Source organism: Malurus melanocephalus, unplaced genomic scaffold (genome assembly GCF_030028575.1).
Source record: "Malurus melanocephalus ecotype Western Australia unplaced genomic scaffold, MMel_1.1 scaffold_100, whole genome shotgun sequence".
Lineage (NCBI taxonomy): Eukaryota > Metazoa > Chordata > Aves > Passeriformes > Maluridae > Malurus > Malurus melanocephalus.
Genome location: NW_026623332.1, coordinates 1,823,285 through 1,845,871, shown reverse-complemented (window position 1 = coordinate 1,845,871; position 22,587 = coordinate 1,823,285). Strand labels below are relative to the sequence as shown.

Below are 22,587 nucleotides of genomic sequence, written 5' to 3'. Positions count from 1 at the left end.
GAAGGAAGGAAGGAAGGAAGGAAGGAAGGAAGGAAGGAAGGAAGGAAGGAAGGAAGGAAGGAAGGAAGGAAGGAAGGAAGGAAGGAAGGAAGGAATATGCAGTTGATCCAAAGACCCTGGCAGATCTTTTCACAAAGAGAAAAGTTCTCAAAGTTCTTCCACTGTGTAGGCAACACCAAATCCCAGTTACTGAGAATGAGGTCAAACCTCACATGGTGGCAGAGGCAGGATGGATTTGGAGAAGACAAAAATTGTCTATGAGGAGCCAGCAGTGAACCAAGTTTTTAAGAGAATTGATAGGACATCAAAGAGGGATGAATGGAGAAGAAAGCCAAGGGAGAGGTCAGCAGAGACAGAGAGGTGAGCAGCTCTTCAGGGAGAAGGGGGCTTCTTGCAAGACATCATTTGGCAAAAAGGAAATACCTTTCACGTGGGGGAAGGAGCAGCATTACAATCACAATTTTGACAACTATGAACACTGACTATGTTGAAGACATCTAAATACTAAAACACACACCACCCCTCCACCCCATCACTCCAAAAAGAGAGAAAAGTAAAAAACCAGTCACCTGTTTACCAGAAAACTGCGGCTGTTCTTGTAACATGAGATACTCCTCTCCGTTCAGCCTTGTGCTCTCCACTGAGTACATTGTGGCCCAGTACAAATAGCCATTTATTGAATCCACTACTAGATCCTTCACTGGGAACACAACATGAGCCACAACATCTGTATGGCCTCCCCACGGTGATTTTCTGTAGATCTAGGGGCAAAAGAATTGACTTTAACTTCACATCTAAACCCATCACCTATGATCAGCTGAGTGTACATTAGTGATTTTCCCACAGCTGTTTATCAAAAGACTGTGTAAGCCTCAGGCTTTCAAAGCCTAAACCTTTTACATTCCAAGTAAAAGGATGAAGAGTAATGCAAAATTATTAGTTCATTTTTGCCAGAAAGTAACAAAAGAAAAAAGCTGAAATAGCTTTTTCCCTTCCTTTTCCCAGTTTTGGCAGCCTTCTGTCTGACAGAATTTCTCACCCACTTCATATTCACTACTCACAAGTGTAAATGAGGGTGCAAGGCAGTGTGAAATCTGGCCTCCTAGCTCCAGTTTTTAAAACAGCTTCTGACTTTGCACTTACAAGAAATGAAAGGCATAATTTGACAGCACTGCATAAATTAGCACTACAATTTTGAAGTCAGATACCTTTTAAATAATTCACATGTCAGTGTTCCTGATATGAGAGTGTACAAAGTGCAATTGTAATTATTTTTTAACTGCAGTGATCTGCAAAATATCACGGAACAGAGGTCAATCTTGAAAATCTCTTGTGTAAACAAATAGTGCCAAATTTGATTAAAATAAAGTCCATCTAATTCTTAACTGAGATCAACAGGGCAGCTTCGATTTTCACTATCTTCGTTTACTTTTACAATATACAAAACTGTTGGTCACATGTTTGATTTGCCTGTTTTGTACCTGATGAATTCAATATCCTACATTAGTGAATGTCAGTCAACATTTTACCCCAAACCTTTGTGCAACTGTGGAAAACCATTTAAGGAAAGAAAGGCTCCTTGTTCTACACAAGGGTATCTTAGGTTGCAAGAAGTAGGGATTATTTTCCCAAATACTGCCTTATAGTCTTTCTTGTTGATTTAAGGGATTCTTTTCTTTCAAGAAGTGCAACTATACTTACTGTATTTGCTTTGCCAGCCCAATACAAGCTTTGACCCAACCAATCAAAGGCCAACATCCTTACATTTCTGATGTCAGACACATAAGTGTTCTCACTGGTACCCTTCCTTTTGTTCAATRAGCAGGTCTGAACTTCCCCCATGGAATTAATCCAATAAAGTGTGTTATTATACCAGTCGAGGTCTTGAAGAAAGAAAGAAAGATGTTAAGCATTACAYAAACATGTCAGTAAAACCCCAATTTTTTAAAAAATAAAAAGCAGCCAGGCACTTCAGCTTTTTAAAAATCAATTCAAATGCACAGCTAGGTTCAGCTAACATGAAGGTAGATGCTTATTTATAGGAAATAATGTACATATATAGCCGTGATTGCTATAAATGTATGACATATTGGRATGCTGGAGACAGAACTTCAGTTCAGAGAGTTGATTTTAGCTCTGCTGTAACTGTGGTGATGTCAGAAGGGTTTCACTAAGGATAAATTTGACTCATAAAGTAGAAGAAGGGGATGAACCCAAAGGGTTGGCTCAGTGAAGGTGCTGCAGGGCACTGTTCGAGACTAGAGTGCTGCAATGAGAACTCYTGTCTTTCAGTTCTTGTCTTTCAGTGGGTGAAATTTATGGGGAGCTAATAAATGCCAACAAGATGGTAGCAGCAGCATGTAATTTGTTTAGTACTTACCTGAAATGTTTCTTAAATAAGGGTAGAGCAGTTCTCCTGGCCCATAGCTATCCAATCGCTGCTTCCAGAGACCGTCAGGCCCCACTGCCAACAAATATGGTTCTTCTTCAGCTGTAAAGGAAGAAAACTACATTTGTGCACACCAAGCAATTTATGTATAATATTTGTTTTTCAATAGCAAGGATTCCTGTTTCTGGAAATTTACAAAAGCACCTTTAAAACTGCACCCTSTCCTAAGGAAAAGGACAAAGAAGAAATACATGAAAATATCATCATTTGAGAACTCAGAGATTCAGGGCAGGGTCAGATCCAGAAAAATAAGGCAATTTGGAATCCTTCTAGATGCTTAAAAAACATTGAGGATTTGGACCTGACCTTACCAAAGTCCAGTAAAAGCCACCCCTAAGCCAATGCAACACGTTAAGCTGAAAGCTATTTTCCCCGCAGACACCCTGAATTATTAATTATTTAATAATAATTATTATTATTAAAATCCTTAAACCAAGGATTTTCAGCATTTGGTGAGCTGCACTTTTCCRTGAGCTGTCATTAACCCCCAGGGCACTGTGCAAACCACTTCATCATAGAAAACTGTTTACAGAACAATGGAAAGGAATAACACCTCTTGCACCACATCAAATAATGTTTTTGATAGAGTATTTACATTTGTAAGGCAGGTAAGTAAAAAAAATGTAAGGCAGGTAAGTAAAAGCATAWTTAATATTGAATARCATTATTCTAGTTAGAGAATCTTAYTACTTTAACTAAAAGWGAATTTAATTWYTCTGTATTCTTTAATATTTCTAAGAAAAACRTTTTTGTGCCCCTTATTTTGCAGTCATTGCCCAAAGTGTGTCCCTCACCAGATGGAAAGATTTATACTCAATTCATTCTTCATTTTTCCTGTGACAAAGCAATTCTCACCTTCTTCTAAAGTTGTACCTCTAAATGACTCTGACCATGGCCCTACACCAGCAGGAGACACAGCTCTGACTGACACCTCATATGCTCTGAAGCTGGTCAGCCCCTTGACTGTAAACCTTGTGTTACTAACATTTGAGACAATCCATTCCTCCTCAAATGGGTGCTGAGGTGACACTTTCATATCGTAGGTCCAGTTCTGCCAAGCAGATAAACCTGTGAGAAGCAAATAATTGTGTTATTACACAGTAGACAGCTGTAACAGGTGATACAGATTCTTTGAGAAAGATGTATATTGGAGACTCCTTTCAAAAATGCCACTATCAGTGGAATTAGGAAATGGATACATTAAAAAATTTACACTCTACACCTTTGTGACCAACCAAGAGTAGTGCTTCAATGTCCCATGAAGAGTGAAATAAGAACAAAACTTTTCCCTGGCCAGGTAATCTCCTGCTGTTCAAAGACACATGCACAGAGGATAGAAACCATGGCACAGTCACTGATCAAAAATCATTACATCCCTTCAATGCATCTTCTGTGTGGTATCAGCAACCAACATTACTGCCACTCCATACCATACTTTAGATCAAGCTTTGCTTKAAATCCTTTCAGGGGACAAATGAGTTACCAATATAAACTTACATTAATTGAGACAGACAATTTAGCTATTTTACTGGAAAAATAGGGGTTAAATCTTTCAACCGTAGGTAATTCCATAACTTCCACCAGGATCTTCTATTGAAGTCACTAAAGCCTGAATCAAGAGAAGTGAAGCCAGGAAGTTACTTCTCTAGAAAGACAAGAAGTGGACTTTCAGGGAGAAACAGCTGAACTTACTGGTTCCAATAGCTTGTTCAGGKGGTTTCCAGCTGATCACAGCTCGGTCCGATCCAAACAGAGCCGTGACAAGATGAGGAGCAGTTGGTAAAGGAAAAGGCTGAGTTGATGMCCCATAGAAAACCAAGTTGCCAATGCCAAAGTATTCTGGGTACRCCAAATTGCAGTCCACAATGTACTCATTGAAGCTAGAACTTCCCCCTGGAGAGACCTCCTCACGGAAAACTGACGAGCCATCTGTGACTGTAAATGTGTTATCCTCATATACAAAGCTCTCCATGTCATTAAACGGCACGTGTGAACGCAGAGTGTGGAACTCTGARCCATCAAGAAAACCTGACACAAAGGCCCGTTCTGTTTTGTTGAAGAAAATGAGTCTCTTAGACTGGAAGTTGATGGTGAAGGCTCTCARAGTGCTGGATCTCACCACTGGTGAAGCTGTGGAAGCCGTGCCAGGAAAGACTGGAAGGTTTGCTCTGTATATGCCATCCTCCAGGAGACAGAAAATATAACTGGCCATGGAGAAAAATAAACCCAAATAACTACAGTGCAAGAACTCTGTAGACAAACCACAAATACTTTAGCAGCTGAGAGATGTGCCTGTCTTCACGCACAATAGGAAAGTGCTTTTGGCATTATCAAAATACATATACTGGGAGAAGACGGCACATCAGTTTTTACCTTTTGGGAATTTGGATAGCGGAATATTGGAGAATATTCTTCCATGTGTTAAGCATGAACACTTAAAATTCATAGAGCTTCATATTMGTAAAAGCATGAAATTTCTGAAACCCAAATTCCTGTAAAGAAAAGCTTTATCTCTTCTGTTAACATCCTACAGCAGATAATGCAGAAAACAGCAATGCATGGCATCACTCTTGTTCGAATTGTTTTGTGGTTGATTTGTTGCCAATCACACTTTTGTTTTGTTAACTTAAGTGCTTGAAACAGGGACCTAAATGACCAATGAAGTGGAGAAAATTAGAGAGGAGCTTTACAGCACCTTTGGCACCAAGTGCTTAAAGCAGTTCACTTACCCATTATAGGGATCAGCTATAACCTTCCTAGGGGATGTCACATGAAGAGGRGTGATGTCCTCAGCTGCCGTGCAGCTCTCCAAAGGGCAGACATGTATCTGGGGAATGAGAACAAACACGGGTGAAGCATTCATGGGGTCTGTGCTAACGAGCACACAAGCTGACCCGGGATTCCTTCAGGGGATCGAGGCAGTGAAACACCTCTCTTATAACCCAGAGGTCCTTCTGGGCTCCTGAGTTGTCAGTCAGACAACTATTACACTTGTACACAGGTACAAAAGCAGACACGACAGCTTACCCTAAAAAAGCTATCAGTCTTTCCTCTGAGCTGAAGGGAAAAAGGTCTGCAGCCAACTGCCTGTACTCAACTTGGAGRGTATAGGCAAACTGTGCTTTGAAAATGATCTGGCAGGGAAGCAAAGTGCTTTTCTGATCCTGGAAGCAATACCTTGGGATTCAGAAATCTCTGCCATCAGTCTGTTCATCTACAGCTCATTTGTATCTTTTCATCACTACTGCTTTTCCTGCTCCCTGTTCCTTGGGCAGAAAGTGAAAAATCAGACATGGCAAGAGGATTTTGGAAAAAAAAAAAACCTCCACTAACCACTTAGGGCAAGTTTCTAGTCCTTTGTACATTAGAAGACTACACAGGTACATGCAAAATCTGACCATTAATGTAACAGATATTTTATGAGTAAGAAACCCAGTTGGCAGGGTTGCCATCTCCATTTCTACTTCAAACTGAAGCAGCTGTAATCTGAGCTATCACAACGTGTGAAACACTTCCCCCCTAAACATATTTTCACAATTAGGACAGACATTATAACCTCGAGCAGGTTGTCTGACCACCTTCCTGAGGCAGAGCAGGAAATCAGCAGGGCTGGATGGGTGAACAAGTAAGAGAAACAGTGTGCCCATAAATATGAGAGGGTGTGAAGTCAGTCTCAAAAACAAACCAGTTRAAACCAGAACAGTTATGTCCTAAGGAGAAAAATAAGGTAAGGAGCCAGATTTCCATGTAGGGTGTTTGCTTTAAATATGACCTGATAGTGAAGCCTTTCTTCTTTTTTAAATTRTTAAATATGTGAATATTAATGTTTATTAAAATATTTTTTTGTAATTATCTTTTGTGCATATATATCTACATATAAATCATGTTTCCTCAGGTAAAATTAATCACAGTAATGGTTCAAATTGAGTACTAGAGCATTACCTTTTCATTCATGACAAAGTATATCCTCTGATAAAGCCAGTCTACTGAGATGGATGTAATATTCCCCCAGCCAGCATAAAAGAGCATTAGGTCAGATATGTCAGACATATTTGCAACTCCTTTCACCCAGATAGAATTCCCTTCAGAAAAATAGACAACTTGCTGATAAATATTCAACGAAATTCCTAAAAATAGAAAGATATGAGCACACAGATAATATAAGAAATTATTCAGTTTTCCAATTAGTTTTTCCACTTGCCTTAAAAATATGTATTTTTCAGTCTGYAAACCATCATCATCAGAGAAAAGTTAATTGTTTTTCCTCGTCACTTCTAGTCTTCTTTCAGATAATGAGGAAACATTCCCATTTGCTATGTAAGTGACATTATTATAGAGAATTGCCCTTCAGAAAGCTAATCAGACAAAGAGAGGATATGTAATATGCAAACCAACACTGATTGCCCCTCTACAGGTCAAACAGATGCAATTGACAACTCCTCACAAAACGCTATTCGGCTCCAGAATTCAAGTTTKAGATAATCTGTGCCACCTCTGCACTGTCTAAGGCTATTTAGTCAGGGGCAACATYCTTTCTTTGGAGTCTCTGTGGTTCTGTGAAATTTGGTAGATAAACTCAGCCTGGATTTCCACACTGTCACCAAGGACCAGTGTAGGTAAGAAACATTCGAGTGGTGAATAATTTGAGGTAAAGTGGTTGTCTGGTGACTTCAGCTACCAAATGCCTCATTAGCATGCTAACACACTAACACTATCTCTTAACACTTGTTGTTATTTTATTCAGAAGTTTGAACCACTTCATTTCCCCATAATCACATTGAGAAAAAAATAGATATTAATCACAGGGAAACATGGATTTATCTTACCTCAATTTAAATGCTTAAAATGTAAAAAATGAACCAGCTGCCTAGATACAGGGACAAAGAAGTTGTACTGGGGAGAACGATTCATTCTTCCATGTGCCTTTCACTTCAAATAGGTCAAACCATGTCCCTAAAGTTCCTGTTTCTCCTGATTGATGATAAAGGGAGACTAGATACTCTCTCAGGCTATGTGAGGTTTATTCAGTCCTTGATGAAAAGAGGTCTTAATYGCACTTCATGGCAAAGGAGAGAGAGCCCAATCCGATTTTACCTGTAATGTTGTGGTGTATGACACCATTTGGCAGGCACTGAGCRGCTTCGAGGAAATGTTCTGTGTATCTCTTCCTTAAAGACTCTTTTCTGGATAGGAAGAGCCATGCTGCTTTTTCCTGAACTAGCAAATGGAGAAATTCAGAATTTAGATGATCACAACACATTGCTAACTCAGATACATCATTRCTGGACGTGCAATACATGTCTATATGAATATATTCTCACATTAGCACTGACAGACCAAAACTTAAACTCTTTGAGTGTTCAGGGTGTATGGAATTATTCACCATTACAGTGGATTCTGGCTCCTCACACACGGTGAGAATGCACCACGTGAATTTCACACCATCATTTGTTGCAAAAAGGAGTCTTTTCCCTAGAAGGGAAAGTGGTTTATTCAGGAAACAAATACCTTTCACAGGTAAAGATGATAATGGGATATTGTTATCTGCTTCAAAGCTGATAAACTTTTTCTAATAAATAATATTTTTTTTCTAATAAAGTAATGGAATTTAAAGTAAAAAAGGAGAGTTTTGGTCACATAAACTGGCTTAATGCTTATAAAAGCCCAAGTAACTTACATGAAAACCTCTGCAGTAATTCTGCACCTTCTATCTGGGCTATGCATAGCTCAGGGAAAGAATAGCTTGCCTCGCTTCTGAATCTCAGATCCTTGGAAATCTAGCACACACCCTGCTAAGTTGATTGTTACCTTCATTYTTAACAGTGGTGCATTATTTAGAGTATGATTTTGAATAATTTCCATTGGCAAACAATCCTTCCCTTTTTTTTCTCTTCCAGTTTAAGCAGCTGTCTGCAATCAAGACATCATTTCCTCATATGGGCATCRCAAAACTGTGATCAAATGCTCTCTTAATTTATTCCCAGATAATCTGCATAGATTGAGCTTCATGTATCTCTCACATGATGTGAGTAATTTCAATAATGATGCCTTCAGAGCAGAGTACAAGAGGCCAATCTTACATACTTATCTCCTTTCAAGTGACATTTCTGCAATCTACAGCAGCAATCAGATTCTTTCCCCAACTCTTCCAGGGCTCAGATCAGTACCTGATGCAGTAACACCATTTCTGAACATGACACATAAGGAAGAGCTGTTCCTGTTCCCGTTAGCRCACAGAGAAAGCACATGCCTGTGCAATTCAGGGGGAAAAAAACTGAAATTTTATGCGGTGACTGAATTTTTTTGTGGTTCCCCACTCCCATATAAGGTGGGGGGGGGTTGGGGGCAACAGGGTTTGTTTGTTTGTTTTCTACCTTAAATTAGATTTGGCAATTGGATTGACATAATGAACACAGTACAGACTTTTCACAAATGACACAAACCTTTACGACTCAGGGTCGGCCAACCCTAGAGCAAACCTATTACACACACAAAAACGCCATATTTTGAAAAACCCTAAAGAAGCAAGTTYAGTTTCTCTAACCAATAGCAGAAAAATGGCAATTCAGAGACAGTCTTGAAGTGTTTGCATAGAATTGAAGCATTTCCAGGTGTCTGCCAACTGAATCTCTTGATGAGAAGGGGAGAGTCTTTCCTTTTCTAAAGGAACATTTTGGTAACATTGATTTCATTCTTATTTGTGTTCTATCTCATCATGTACCTTTCTCTGGCAATTAATTAATAATTGTGCAATTCTGTGAGTAATACCTACAGTGTRTCATTACTTTCAATATTAATTAGTTAATATAGTAAAATAGATACCTCCATGAAAGAGCAATAAAAATTGGTACGATTTCACATATTGGGCTGTTAGAATAACTAAGAATTTTTGGCAAAATATTTTTGTGTTAAGTATTTAATATTATTAGAAGAAACACATTTGTTTGATAGCTGTTAAAATCTCATCTAGAAAATGGAATCATGTTTTTACAGTCACCACCTCGGACCACTGTGGTATTTTTCATCTCCAGTACAACTCAGGATGAATCTGTTTGGGTGTTCCAGCTTCACAGCCCATTTTCATGTGCTGTGCAGCCCAAAAAGAAGAAGAGCAGGAGTTCTTCTCTCTGATGTGCTATTGACTCCTCAGTGTACAACCCTTTGACATGTTCACAGTATAAATATTAGTCTCYTCTGCCAGATGCATGTCAGGCCAATGAACATAACTTTGTCCCCAGGAACAGGAGGTGATAAGGACTCTGCTGCTCRTGTACCTTTGGATGCCAGGGTTGTGATGTTGGCTTCAGCAGGGGGTCCAGCACCAACCTCATTAACTGCCACAATACTGAACCTATGGCAAACCAAAGAGACAGGTTTTGGTATGCAAGTTTCTTTTGGAAGATTGCCTGAGAAACATTTTATCAAGTAGGGAAGCTGCTACTGAAGTGCTTGACTTTCAGAAAGTGCYCATTTAAATATAATGCTCTGTGAAAAATTATAATAAATACAAAAACAGGCCAAAATTTGAATTACCCAAAGGCAGATCAACAGAATCTTCTGAATTTAAATTCAAAATAAGTTTGCAGRCTCAGAAGAACAACAACTCAACTTCATTTCAAAGGAAGATCTGTATTTACCAGTGCAAGCAGAATGCAGACCTTTGCATTTAATAAAAATGAAGGAATTTTGCCAGGTGCTCAAAGCACTAGAGAAGACTGCTCTTGCCTTTCCCTGCTATACTAAAAACATGCCACACAAACCTAAAAAAAATTAAAAACAGCCACTAAGAAAATGCAATCTCCCAGCTCTATATCAAATTACTTTCCTTCCTTACCATTTGATTTCACAAAAGCAGCTGAGTTACCTCGGATAAATTTGTTACCCCTTTGGCAAGAACAAAAGTAAATACATATTTGTGCAGAAGGGGTATTAAGGCATACTCTGTGCTATCTGGGCACGTTGATTATCTCTTCTTTTTGTACCTGTAAGTGGTGTTTGGGAAGGTGGAGTAGAACTGAAAGCTGTGCCTTCTTGAGGCTCTCAACAGTTCATGATTCTCACTGGTCAGGAGCAAGTTATARCCAATAATCAATCCGTTCGGAAAAAGTGGTGGAGACCAACTAACTTCAACTGTGTTTGGACTTGAACTCTGAATATCTTTAATGACAGGAGCTGTTGCAGGAGCTGAAAGACAGAAATATCTGACTCCAGTACTTGATTAAAACATTATTAGGTTTTTATTTTTGAATACGTGTTTAGGTTTCATATCTGTTAATTCATTTAYACACCAATAAATATTATTAGGGACAGCTTATGTCCAGGAAAACAGGATGTGTTTCAGTCAAATCCATGCATAATTATGTGCAAAAGTATCCCATGTGCCCTCACAATTTTAACCAAGTATTCTTCTGTGCTTGCTTTTAAAACTAGAAGGGAGAAGTCCAAATCTTCTAGTTCCAACAAAAAGAACCTGTAGATTTTTTAGTTTTTAGGTCTTCTGCAGCTACCCAAGAGACACCATACATGGGATTCTGAAGACTAGGCCCCAGTGAAACTTAAATGTTTCTGTTAAAGTCATGAAAGATGAAGCTAATAGTGCAATTGATTACCTCCAAAAGCATGAGTCCGGTAGCTGGGACTAGGTGGAGAATGGAGCTGCAGCTGAGATGTAATGATCCAGACTACTTGAAACACATATTCTGTGAAGGCTTGAAGGTCTTTGACGGTATATGCAGTTTCAGATATTACCTAGATTAATGCACAGACACAACTCGGTTTTTTCCCTTCCTCCAGCAGCTGCTGCTATGTAGGATATCATGAGGGCAAAAGAGGTCTCATACAGCAACATACATATTTCAGGATTAAAAAAGTGCAGCACCCTAAGACTAATTAAGAGGAAATTCTGAAAAATTCTGAAAGTTATTTTCAGCATAGACTTAGATTTTCCACCTTTTTGGAACTTTTTCTCTTCTCTTTTCCTCAGAACATGTCACCAAATCTCAACAATGAGCAGATGGATCAAAGGATGGATGCAATATAACAGTAAATTTAAAGCATAAAGTAAAAAAAAAATAGTAGCATATTACAAGCAATATATTTTAAGCATATACTACAGGTCTAAGATACAAAGGCTCCTATAGTTACGCTGAAATATTTGTTGCCTGAAGTAATTGCTCCCTATTATTTCATCAATGATTCATTCAGAAGAACTTCCTGCTTAGCAAATTATCTTTACCTTTGATTTGTGGCACCAGCTTGTCATGCCCTGTAAATTGGTCCAACAGACATGATGGCAAGATAACAAGTGCACAGCTGACGCAAAAGAACAAATTATGAGAATAACTCTACTGAGTCAGAACAAAGGTCTTCCTAGCCAAGTATTGTGCTTTGACATGAACAAAAAAAAATTCTCTAGGGAAAGGTATTAAAAAATAAAAAAAGTAAAGCCTACAGCCATACTTCTGAATATTCTCAATGGCATTTCACAAGCATGGCTCAACACAAAACAATGGGAATATTTGCATTTTGTAGAACTCGATTTTTTCTTCCGCTTACTTTTCCAGTCACTTTTCAAACCCTATTTAGTAATTTTAGCAATTTTAATATTCAGGAGTYTAAATTTAGCAATTTAATATCCACATGTGCCAGGAAGCAGCTGAACATTTCAACTACACATTCAGTGAGGAAATACATTTTGCTATTTTGAACCTGGTTCAAAATGGTCTCTAGGTCTCTAGTTCGTTCCTGTGCTGGAGGAAACAGGGAATAATTGACCAATTCTCAGCTTCTCCATGCTACTCATGATTTTGAAAATCTTTCATGTACCTAACATATTATCTAACATTTTTCTTTAAAAAAATAAAAAAAATTAAAAAAATTAAAAAAATTAAAAAAATTTTAAAAATTTAAAAAATTAGCAGAGAAGAGCCATTTTCCTTGCAAAGCAAAAAGAAGTGTCCTCCTTTACCTCTGTGTACCTCCAGTCACCAGGGAGCTGATTGAACTTCCACTGGATAATATATTTCACCCCAGAGATGTTAGCTGCCTTCCACCCTAACGTGACACTGTGGTTTCCAATGGCAGATGCAAACGGTGCGCTAGGTTTGTTCAAGTAGCCTGAAGGGAAAAATACAATGGTAAGAAAATATCTTTCGTGACAATCACTGCATCTCAAAGGTAAAACCTTTTACCTCACACGCCTAAAGGCTGTGAAGTCAATAAAAACACTTAAAATAATATATTGAAAATGTTGCTGAGTAACTTGCATGGCATTTTAAAGACAGTTTGATAAACCAGATGCAAAAGGACCAAGTTCAATGAGAGAAAATGTGACTACAACCCCATATTTGTGTAAATGCAGTTTTAGTTACAAGTACTTCGTAAGATTTTTCTGAAAAGAAAAATAGAGAAGGTGTGGGAGACTTCTGAACAGATTTTCAAGGGGAGTATTTCAGTAGCACAGTATCGGCTCAAGGTATCATCTTAAACAGCTGAGACTGAATTCAAAGAGTCTCATGTCCATRAAAGGGAGGAAAAAATGTTTTACTCCAACATAAACTTCAGCGTATTTGTTAGAAGAAAAAGAGTGATAGCTTTCTGATGAATGAAAATACTCAAGACATTCCTATTTTTTAAATAAATCCAGATCATAGAACAAGACTATAATCTTAAAAGAGAATTCATCAGACTGTCAATTGGACACAGGACTCTATTCAGACTTACTCAGTGCTTCAATTCCATATGCATCCTCTGCACGGCTACAGCCAAACTTACAGGAAACTGTCTGTTCAGGGCACAGAACCCACTGGTTAGCTTTGTGTGAAGGCAAACTTCCTTCCAGAATCATGCAGACATATTTTAAACACATACAAATTCTGTGGACATTTTGCRTATACACAAACCCTGTGGAAATAATTATACCCAAAAATAGCAGTAGTGTGAACTCACTCCAAAGATTTTCTTGAGAGCTTTTTCATCAATTCACTGGGCCCTGAATTAAAGATTTCCTCCTCACACACTGTCCCTTTGTGGAAAGCATGAATATGAAGCTACATTAAAGTTGGAAATAGACTTCAGTGATGACCATGGAGTTAGGAAGACAAGGTTTTTCACTAGTTAGTAATATATTCCACATGTTGCATTTCACTCTTTACTGCTTCATGTGTTCCCTCTGAATGAGGCACATTCTCACAACACATTTCCAGTGMATTTTCAAAATAGCTGAAATCAGCAAATTTAAGAGCAGCCATGCCTAATTCTCAATTCTTTTTCAGCAGCTACTCCTTCTGTTACAGTTGTGCCTATAAGCTGCAAACATAAATACCCCAGGGCAGCAAGCTCCACACTCATGTCCTAAGAAAGAATATTCCTGTCAGAATATTTCAGTTCAGGTACGGGACACAGATATAGTGTCATCCTGTTTTTTATGTAGAGAACTTAAGAAGAGGTAGAAACATGTCCTAGGTGGGTCTCAATAAATTTAAAATTACATTCAAGACCGAGTCTCCCAGAAATCCAAAACTTTTGAGAAGCGATGATTTGAGCTTTTCTAGGCAGGCCATTTATTTGGGATCATTTTCTTCTGCAGGTTCATTCAGCCCTTAAAATCTCAAAGTTTGCTTCATACAGTAGCAACCTTTCAAGTGTTAATTAACCTTTAGATCATTCAGAAGCAATGCATTACGGTARGTGAGGAAAGTTTTTTAATTGCTGTTCCTATGATTCGAGGAAACACACTTCTGGCACCCTATGGAAACTGATAAGACACATTATTTCAGACAACACACTTGCAGCTGGGACAGATTGGAAAACTTGCAGAGCAATATATTCCTATATACAGTATCTCACATCTAGACATTCAGTGCCAAGTGCAAACACTTAATTTTTTTTTTTCAGTGTTTTCATATTTAGAGAAATAAAATACTTCCAGGTAAATTAWCACAACAGTTGGCAGGCAAAGATTCAGGTGTTAGCAGACATAAGCTAACAAGTGCACTCTGGAGCTTTCATTTACAACTAATATTTATTTGTTTCAAGGGGTAGTGTCCCCAGATTACATGCTGATTCATAGTGCCTTCCGTCTCGTTTAACACATACATTTCTGAACACATTGTTTTTGTTGWGTTATTCTTTCTTCTGATTTTTGTCTGAACCTGAATTTTAAATCCAATTTTTGCTTAAGCTCCTAGCCTTAAATTTTGAGGGAAATTCGCCATCTACTTTACTTGAAAACAATAAATCCTCWTATATTCTCCATCCATCAGCAATGTCCTTGTAGAAGCCACAGTCTGATGTCTTTTCTTGTGAATATTCCCATGCATTTCAGTGGCAAACCCCTCTTCCCAGGAGGAAGAGAAATACTCCCAGATTTGAGTCCCAAGGTATATTCACACAACAGAACTGAGCTAATGCCAAAGAAAAAGTCCCACTCTTACTCCCACTCCTTTGCTCTACAGACTGCAATGACCTGATCCTCTGGATGCAGTGACATGGTTCATGCCTGATGTGTGGGGAGTCAAGTCAGTCAGCTGATCCAGTGGAAAGATAATCCCAAAAAAAAAACCCTTGCAGAGTCAGCAAATTTAACTGGCATGTTGTGTGACCAGACAGGCAAAAAAAACTCCAAACCCAAAAGTAACAAAGCCTCCACACTCATTTCATGTTTCTACAAAAGTAATTTGGTTACCTCTTGGACTGTCCCTACACTCCAAAACCACCATTCAGTACATTAGTAAACCTTGGTCATCATCACAATTTAATAGATTAAAAAGCATTTTTAAAAAAAAATAATCCATTCAATCAAATTTCCCAGTTGGTTGCCAATGGGTTTGTATTCTGCTCGTGACTCTCTCCAGCTCCTCCATCACCTCCTTGAAATGTGTTGCCCTCATTTGGGAACAGCCTTCATCCTGAGGTCACAACAGTGCCAATCACAATCTTGCAATCATCTCACCCCCATCTTGTCCTATCCTTCATTCTGTGTCCATGCTAAAAGGGCCCATCTTTCTACCAGCACTTTGTTGACCCAGAGACATCCCTGTGAACACCAGTCCATCTGCAGCACAGACAGGTACTCCCCCCTTGAGATCTCTTTCTAAAGGGTCACATGCTGTCCCTTACTGAATTGCATTTTATTTCATCCAGACTCTCTATCCAGTCAAGGGTTTTTCCTTCTAGCTCCCGCTCTTTGTTTCCACTTCTCACCAAGCTGGTGTYGTTCCAGCCTCAACAAGCATTCTCCCTGGATAGTCTTTGATGGAATTAATGAAAAACTGGAYGAACAAGACTCTTGTGAGAGCCTAGAGCATAGTTTACATAGGTCTGTTCTTTTCATAATGCTGAGATTAGTCTGCTTTCTCTACAACAATGCTCGTAGTCRCACAGTTTTTAATGTAAACCTGCCCTGAGTCACCATGCTGACAGGAAAAGATTCAGGTGCATAACTTATTCTTCAGCCTTAGGGAGCATTAAACAAATAGACCTAAATTGATAAGTTTGTGTATCTACATTTTATTTCTTAGCATTCTGTGGACATGGCGCTCAATGAAATAATAATTTTTTTGTATTGGTCTGATGGCATTTAACTTACCTCACATGCTCTGGTGTATGTCTCATTCTACCAAGAAACAAATAATTAAAATGTGGGGTTAGCATAAATATAATCACAGACTATTTCAGATAATGTCAATTAATTAGAATTTCTTACTGTGAAAGTACATTACAAAACCTTATCACTAGCAAATAATGAAAGAAGGAAAACCCACACTTGAAAAAAAACAGAAATTCAACATTAGAATGATGCTAAGGTTGAATGAGATTCAGGTGTTCAAGAGATGCAGAAAAACGAGCAGTTTAAAAGCTATCATGGCAGTTGTCCCAGAYTAATGCTAGTTCTCATCCACCTGGTTTAGTAAAAACAAGAAATCCATCTACTGAAGGCCATGTGCTTCATTTACATCTGCATGCAMCTCTGAGACAGCCCCCAGTAGAGTAAAATCCTGAAAAGCACTAGTGCATTCTCACCGTCTAAAAATCTGTGTTGAGCTTAATAAACTGTAAAATGCCCATACATTTTGACAAATGTAATGAAAACTTTTGATATTTTTAATGGCAACTTGCACAACAAGAATTATTAACTTCCCAAAACAGAATTCATAAGGAAATGAGAGAAAATACAGACATTACACCTTTTCATAGAAACACTGCTCTGAGTGGATTTCGAACATCTGCCATTGGATAATGCACTTGACGGACCAGAGACAAATGCTGTAGAGACARAGCTCAGGTAATACTCACACATTTCAGTGGACAGTCAGTTTGCACCGTTGCATTCCAAAACTGACATCCCTGTGTACACTGCAAAGACAGAGAATGGCTTTAAAAATGACTCTGAGAGTGTGGTTCTACAGGAAAGGGATAGTGCGGCACTAGCAGTGCATTATAGGTACATAGGGGGTATTACAGGCACTCAGATCCTGCAGTAAGAGAGTTATGTAGTGTAGTGCCCTTCTCAATGTAAAACCAAACACAGAGCAAAACAAATCCAGTCTTGCTCTGGAATGAGTTTACTCAGCCAGCCATGATGTTGCCAGCGCTCCCACCCTTCCAGGTTGATTTTACTACTTACTCTCTATGCAGAAGTAACAGATGCACAGCATGCAGGACAGCCAAGCACAGAGGAAAGCTGTTCAGCACAAGCCCTCCCACTCCTGCTCTCCAAGAGGCATGGGCTTTAAAACCGTGAGTTCTCAGAGAAGCAGGGATTATGTCGTTCAGTTTTGATGTTGGACCTTTTTTGTTTATGCTGTCCCATCTACTTCATGAAGGTTTTTATTTTTAAAGGGAAGCTGGAATAACTTTAGAAGCAGAAGACTCTGATACTGAATATTGCAAAGCCTGGTGAAAAATACAGTTAAGGCTTGATAACACTGAGCAAAGATACACAGTAACCTAAACAGGTGAGTCAACCTTGCTGTATATGGACATGACAACACAGACTTTTATGGTCCCAGCATCATAAATGGCYCAGCCTCACAAGATACCAGGTGCTGAGAGGCTGCTTCCCACTAGTGTCTGCGGAAAATATTGAAGACTGAATTCTCCACCACTCTTCAAAAAACATGTATACTCACTGATATGAAATTGGCAGGAATAAACTTTCTATCACAATTTAAAGCATTAGAAAGCAGGCATTCTTTACCTGTGCAGGACACACAGGACTTCTGCTTTTTTCTGTGTATTTATCCACAATAATCATACATATTCATAAAAATGTGTTTCATATCTAATACATAAACATCACTTTCCTAATTTCCATGTATCTGCCTCCTACTGCAAGTCCTGTCATGGTCCTGAAGGTTTATCAAGAGGGGTGTCTGGTGGCCATACTCACTAAATGCTTCAATATTAGAGGTGACCTTTCCTTGAACTTTTTCTTAGGGCATGCACTCTTGCTTCTTGTTACATAACTTGCAAAAAACCCACTGTAGTCCTCTTTATCTGTTTCTGCACTGGTTCCAGCCATGCTTATCATCCTCTGTGAATACCTTTACATGCTTACATCTCTTTTCTTCTTTTTTTTTTTTGTTTTTTTTTGTTTTTTTTTTTGTTTGTTTTTGCAAGCTAGTCTTTAAGCTTTATTCAGTAACTTCAGGGGAGCTGAAAATTTTTATTCACTGTTATTTATCACCAGGAGCTTGAATTGCATTTGTGATCTGAACCAGGAAATCAGCTAAAGTCCTCCAAGAATGCTCCTAMAGAAAGCTCATGTTAAGCCCCCATGACAGACACAACCATTTGAAATCCCAGAGAACTCTRAATGTTCAACAATTGTAATTATACGTTTTCTCACACTGAATCACTGAGAAAACAAAATAAACTATGTAACTATACAGAGGTGACTGAATGAGACAGTCTTAATGATTTGCATGTTGGAGGCAATACTAGTTTTGACTTATTGCCTCAAAAATGAGAGATTATGAACTTTGTAGATCACAAATGTGAGCATGATTCACAGCAGAGATCATCACCCTTTACACATTTTCTTTAAATAAAACATAAAGCCACATCTCTAATAATTCGAACCAAATCTACCCACTCAACTTAGTGAGTTATGCTGGACAGGCTACTGTGCACATTTACATGAAGTCATTGAAAATATGATCACTGYATCCATTGTATTCAAATAGCAGGAACATAAAATGTCAGTAATTAACAAAGTAAACCATTACTCACCGCTCCAGTGATGTCACTAACATTGCAAAGGTTAGCAATGCCAAGTTCTCCTTCCTATAAAAGAAATACATAATTTCTTTAAAAAGTTAAAGTATTTCCCCAAAATTCTTTAATTAAAACGCATTAAAGCATTTGCTTCTTGTAAAACAAATTTTCTTTGGCTGATGTTTCCTCATCTGGAGAAATTCATTGTTGACACACCAGTAGCTTCTCACTTGAGACTARTTTCAGAGATACCATCAAACAAAGRCATTGGCAGAATCAGTTGGTGTTAAATTATCTGAGGTAGGAATTTGGCTCTTACCTCCCGATTCTGGTTCAATGAGTCGATAACAAATGCTTCACAAATATGTTGGGCTTAAGTGACAAAGCCAAGTGGCTTTGACCTCTTGGGAGCAGAAAGACCTTCCTTCAAGYGAAATGCCTTTTGTCTGGCCACCTTCTGTGGGGGTTGTACTCAGCCATCTGGTGATCCCACCACCCCTCCTCTCCTGCCAAAAGTGCTCTCCAGTGGACGTGTCTGGTTTTTCACATCATYCAAAGTGTGCCAAACCTATCATTGTCACTGAAGTGAAAATTGTTTGAGGATGCATGCAACAGCCTTAGAGAAGCTGAATATCAGCTCTTTAATCTTTGACCTGAAAACAGGTGAGAGCAGCCTTARTGAAACAATGCACAGGAAGAAATTTTCTGCACTCTGAGCACACTGTGACCATAGTGAGAATCAAAGTTGTCACCAAGAAAATTTGAACACAACAAGCAGAACAGAGGAGAAAAATAAGATTTACAGCTCTCAGACCTGAAGATTWCATTTTTCGCATCTGAATCAATAAATTCAACACTTTCACTGAGCATGAATGTGATTTTCCTGTCTTTCAAAGCTGAAAGGAAGAGCAACTTATTTCTTATTCTGAATTAATTTAGGCTTAAAYCAAATGATCCCCATTAAAATTATCATTGCATGATAGGCTTCCATCAAGGAAGGCAATTAACTCTTTCACTGATGTAAAAGTTACAAATAGTTGTAAAAGAACTGTCAGGCAAGTGTGTAAAATAAAATAGAGAAGGTGATAGTTCTCTGCAGTAGGTTTCCACAGTTACCACTAAGGCACAAAATATCAAAGCAAAATGTACAAAGCAAAGATACACAGTCCTCTAAACCATATCAATACTTCAGTCAACTAGAAGCAAGGAGGCACTACTGAAGGCAGAATAATCATCTAGATTTTGGATGTTTTGCTTATCTTTGTCTTGCATTTGGGAAAGAAAAATAAAAAAAATCTTTCTTTGCAGAAGGAAAAATAATAAATTCTGCACATTATTCAAGGGATTATTAACAAAGTCTAAGACTAAGGACCTCATCACTATTTTAATACATAGAGAAATAGCCACAATTTAAACCAGTTGACTTAAAAATTACGTTCAGGATAGCTGTGTGTGTCACAGATTCCCAGAAAATTTCTTATGACTTTACAGTTTCTCTTGATTGYATAAGAAAAGCCCTGCACTAGACAGAAACGAATAAGTAACGTGAATAAACTGCAAGAACAAAAGTTTGTCTTCCCCACCCTCCAGGGTCTTCAGCATTTATAGTAACCTCATGTAGCTGGAGCAGTGGGATTTGTTCCTTACTCGATYCCACAAATTGAAATGTAAAACATTAGTTCTCAAATTGTGCTCTTATTAAGATATATTCTTAAGAAAAACTTTGATAAACTGATAAGTAATATAAAGTTTCTACAGTGCTAATAACCACCTGTATTTCAAAAGGTTAGGTACAGTTTTAGAAAACTTACCAGGTTACTTGTACATAAGATTTGATAATTCCTTGAGAAAGCACAGTACACTGCAGAAATCCACAGGCAGTAAAAAGCAACAAGCCTTTTTAGCGGGAAAACCCACAGGCAAGCGTTCCTCATAACTTAAACAGTTTCATCTGTCAGCCTCATTCTTCTCTTGACGTGGCCATGCAAACTCCTTTTAGCTCTAGGTGACGGAGACACAACTGAGAAACTTCTGCATGTCAGATTATTGGAATATTCTTCAAATCCTTGTTTACACTCCGCTGCTTCAACAGCTTCTCAGCTTCCTGGAGCACTTTTCTTGAAGTTACGCAACCTCTATTTCATAGTTTCTTATTAAGCCAGTGAAACAAAAGAGTTGGCCAATAAAAGTCAGTGTATTCTACTTACACAAATATCATTAACGCAAAAAGGAAACCAAGGGCAACACTTTTGATCGGGTGCTCCGAGCAACACGGAGTCAGGGAAACGGTAGGAAAAAATAGTCTAATGTTCATTTTGATTAGATTAAGCTATTTCCAAATATTTTTAAGTGGCTGCAACTAAGAAAATTTGTTGGTGACAATGAATAACATTTTTAGAACACCACTGAACTTACCAGACGTGGCGAAAGTGTTAATTTTTTCTTTATTTGACTACTTCCAAATGTTCTATTTCCACCCCCAAATACCACGTGGAACAGACCCCTGTCTGCCTTCCCATGCAATCTAGATACAAACTAACCAGATGCAATCTGCTAGGGGCTCTCTGGATGAGGGGGCACAATAGTAGTAATAAATTTGTATCCATATCAGGGAAGAAAGATGAAGCTGATAGATAAATCATCTAACTGATTTAAAGGGTGGTGAAGAGCCTTAATTAAACATGGAGACTCACATTGAAGAGGTGTGTGGAAAGCCAAGTTTAAGACACATCCAGGTCCTGGTCTGTGGCACATCTGGGCTTTACCAGCAGAGATCTCCACAGAGAAAATTGCAGCAGAAAATTATTGATCCAGCTTATCTTTATATATATATATATAAACACATATATATATATAAACACACATATATATATATACACAAATGCCACATCATTTTGTGCATGTGTATTACTCATTATAAATCAATCATGATATTTTATAAATAAGAGAGCATTTTGATGATCCAGTTGAGGCTGGCACATCTTATTTTTGCTTTAGAAGGGTACCAGCATTCCCACCATACCTTTCCAAGCCTCATTCACTTGCCAAGGAAACATTTCTGCAGCCATGCAATAAAACAGGCTGAGTACCTGGTTAACACCTACCCGGCAACAGCAGAAGTGAAATGATTGGCATTAACCTGATGCTGGTTTTTTCTGGCTCAGATTCCCATACAATCTCCTGTGCTGTTCTGTCCGTGCAGTGAAAGGAGTGAATGCATTAAGGCAGGAGGAAAGGGAAAGCCAGGCTGGACACAGACTATGAATATTGGGAAGCACATGGCTCAGAGGTGGTYTGAGGAAGGAAAGGCTTTCAGGAGCAGGCTCCTTCCTTTTCTTCCAGCTGCTCTGGGGAGGATTTGGGGGGTTCCTTGCATGTTATCTCAGTCTCCTCACCATTACTCAAGGGAACGCGCAGATGAGAGCAAGGCTCATCAAGGGTGAGATTTGCTTTCAAGCTAAGGGCTTTCAGCCACACAGGAGTGGGGGAATTACTGCCCAATTTGCTGGTCACTTCTCCACKCCAGACGGATGCTGCCCCCACTCCAGCCCATGAGAAAAGCTGCTCAAGAGGGAGCTCCTTAGATCCAGCCAAAATAAGCCAGTTTAGTCTGACTACTTAAATAGTAGCTCTCTGCTAATCCAGCTCATCTTGCCTGAAGAAGTTTCATCAGAGCTCACATGACCAGCAACACTGAAGAGGAATCTGGTGATGGAGGCTGCAATTTCTTTCTGAGGCAAAGAACTTTGGCTTTGGATAGTTAGGAGACATTTAGGACCCTCAGGATCTGGTCTCTGGAACTATTAAGTCTATACTGATAAAATCTGCATATCCACATCCACACCCCAGCAAGCAGCGTGGGATAACCCACATCCACACTTTAAAAATCTCTCATAATCCAAGAGAGGATAGGCACAACT

General features: G+C 38.7%; 1 protein-coding gene across 1 annotated transcript in view; it reads right to left on the bottom strand.

Moving 5' to 3' along the window:
• ROS1 (ROS proto-oncogene 1, receptor tyrosine kinase) overlaps window positions 1-20,780 on the bottom strand; it is a 66,462-nt gene extending 45,682 nt beyond the window's left edge. Inside the window, exons 1-17 of the mRNA XM_057368988.1 lie at window positions 20,479-20,780; window positions 18,683-18,736; window positions 16,745-16,804; window positions 16,038-16,064; window positions 13,172-13,232; window positions 12,417-12,565; window positions 11,059-11,197; window positions 10,432-10,633; window positions 9,724-9,800; window positions 7,544-7,666; window positions 6,392-6,576; window positions 5,179-5,276; window positions 4,142-4,653; window positions 3,305-3,517; window positions 2,381-2,491; window positions 1,702-1,883; window positions 570-761 (exon numbers count right to left, since the gene is read on the bottom strand). Coding sequence (XP_057224971.1) covers window positions 570-761; window positions 1,702-1,883; window positions 2,381-2,491; window positions 3,305-3,517; window positions 4,142-4,653; window positions 5,179-5,276; window positions 6,392-6,576; window positions 7,544-7,666; window positions 9,724-9,800; window positions 10,432-10,633; window positions 11,059-11,197; window positions 12,417-12,565; window positions 13,172-13,232; window positions 16,038-16,064; window positions 16,745-16,804; window positions 18,683-18,736; window positions 20,479-20,601 — 2,508 coding nt within the window. The 5' untranslated portion in view covers window positions 20,602-20,780. The remainder of the gene's footprint in view (window positions 1-569; window positions 762-1,701; window positions 1,884-2,380; window positions 2,492-3,304; window positions 3,518-4,141; window positions 4,654-5,178; window positions 5,277-6,391; window positions 6,577-7,543; window positions 7,667-9,723; window positions 9,801-10,431; window positions 10,634-11,058; window positions 11,198-12,416; window positions 12,566-13,171; window positions 13,233-16,037; window positions 16,065-16,744; window positions 16,805-18,682; window positions 18,737-20,478) is intronic.
• Window positions 20,781-22,587: the final 1,807 nt, after the last annotated feature.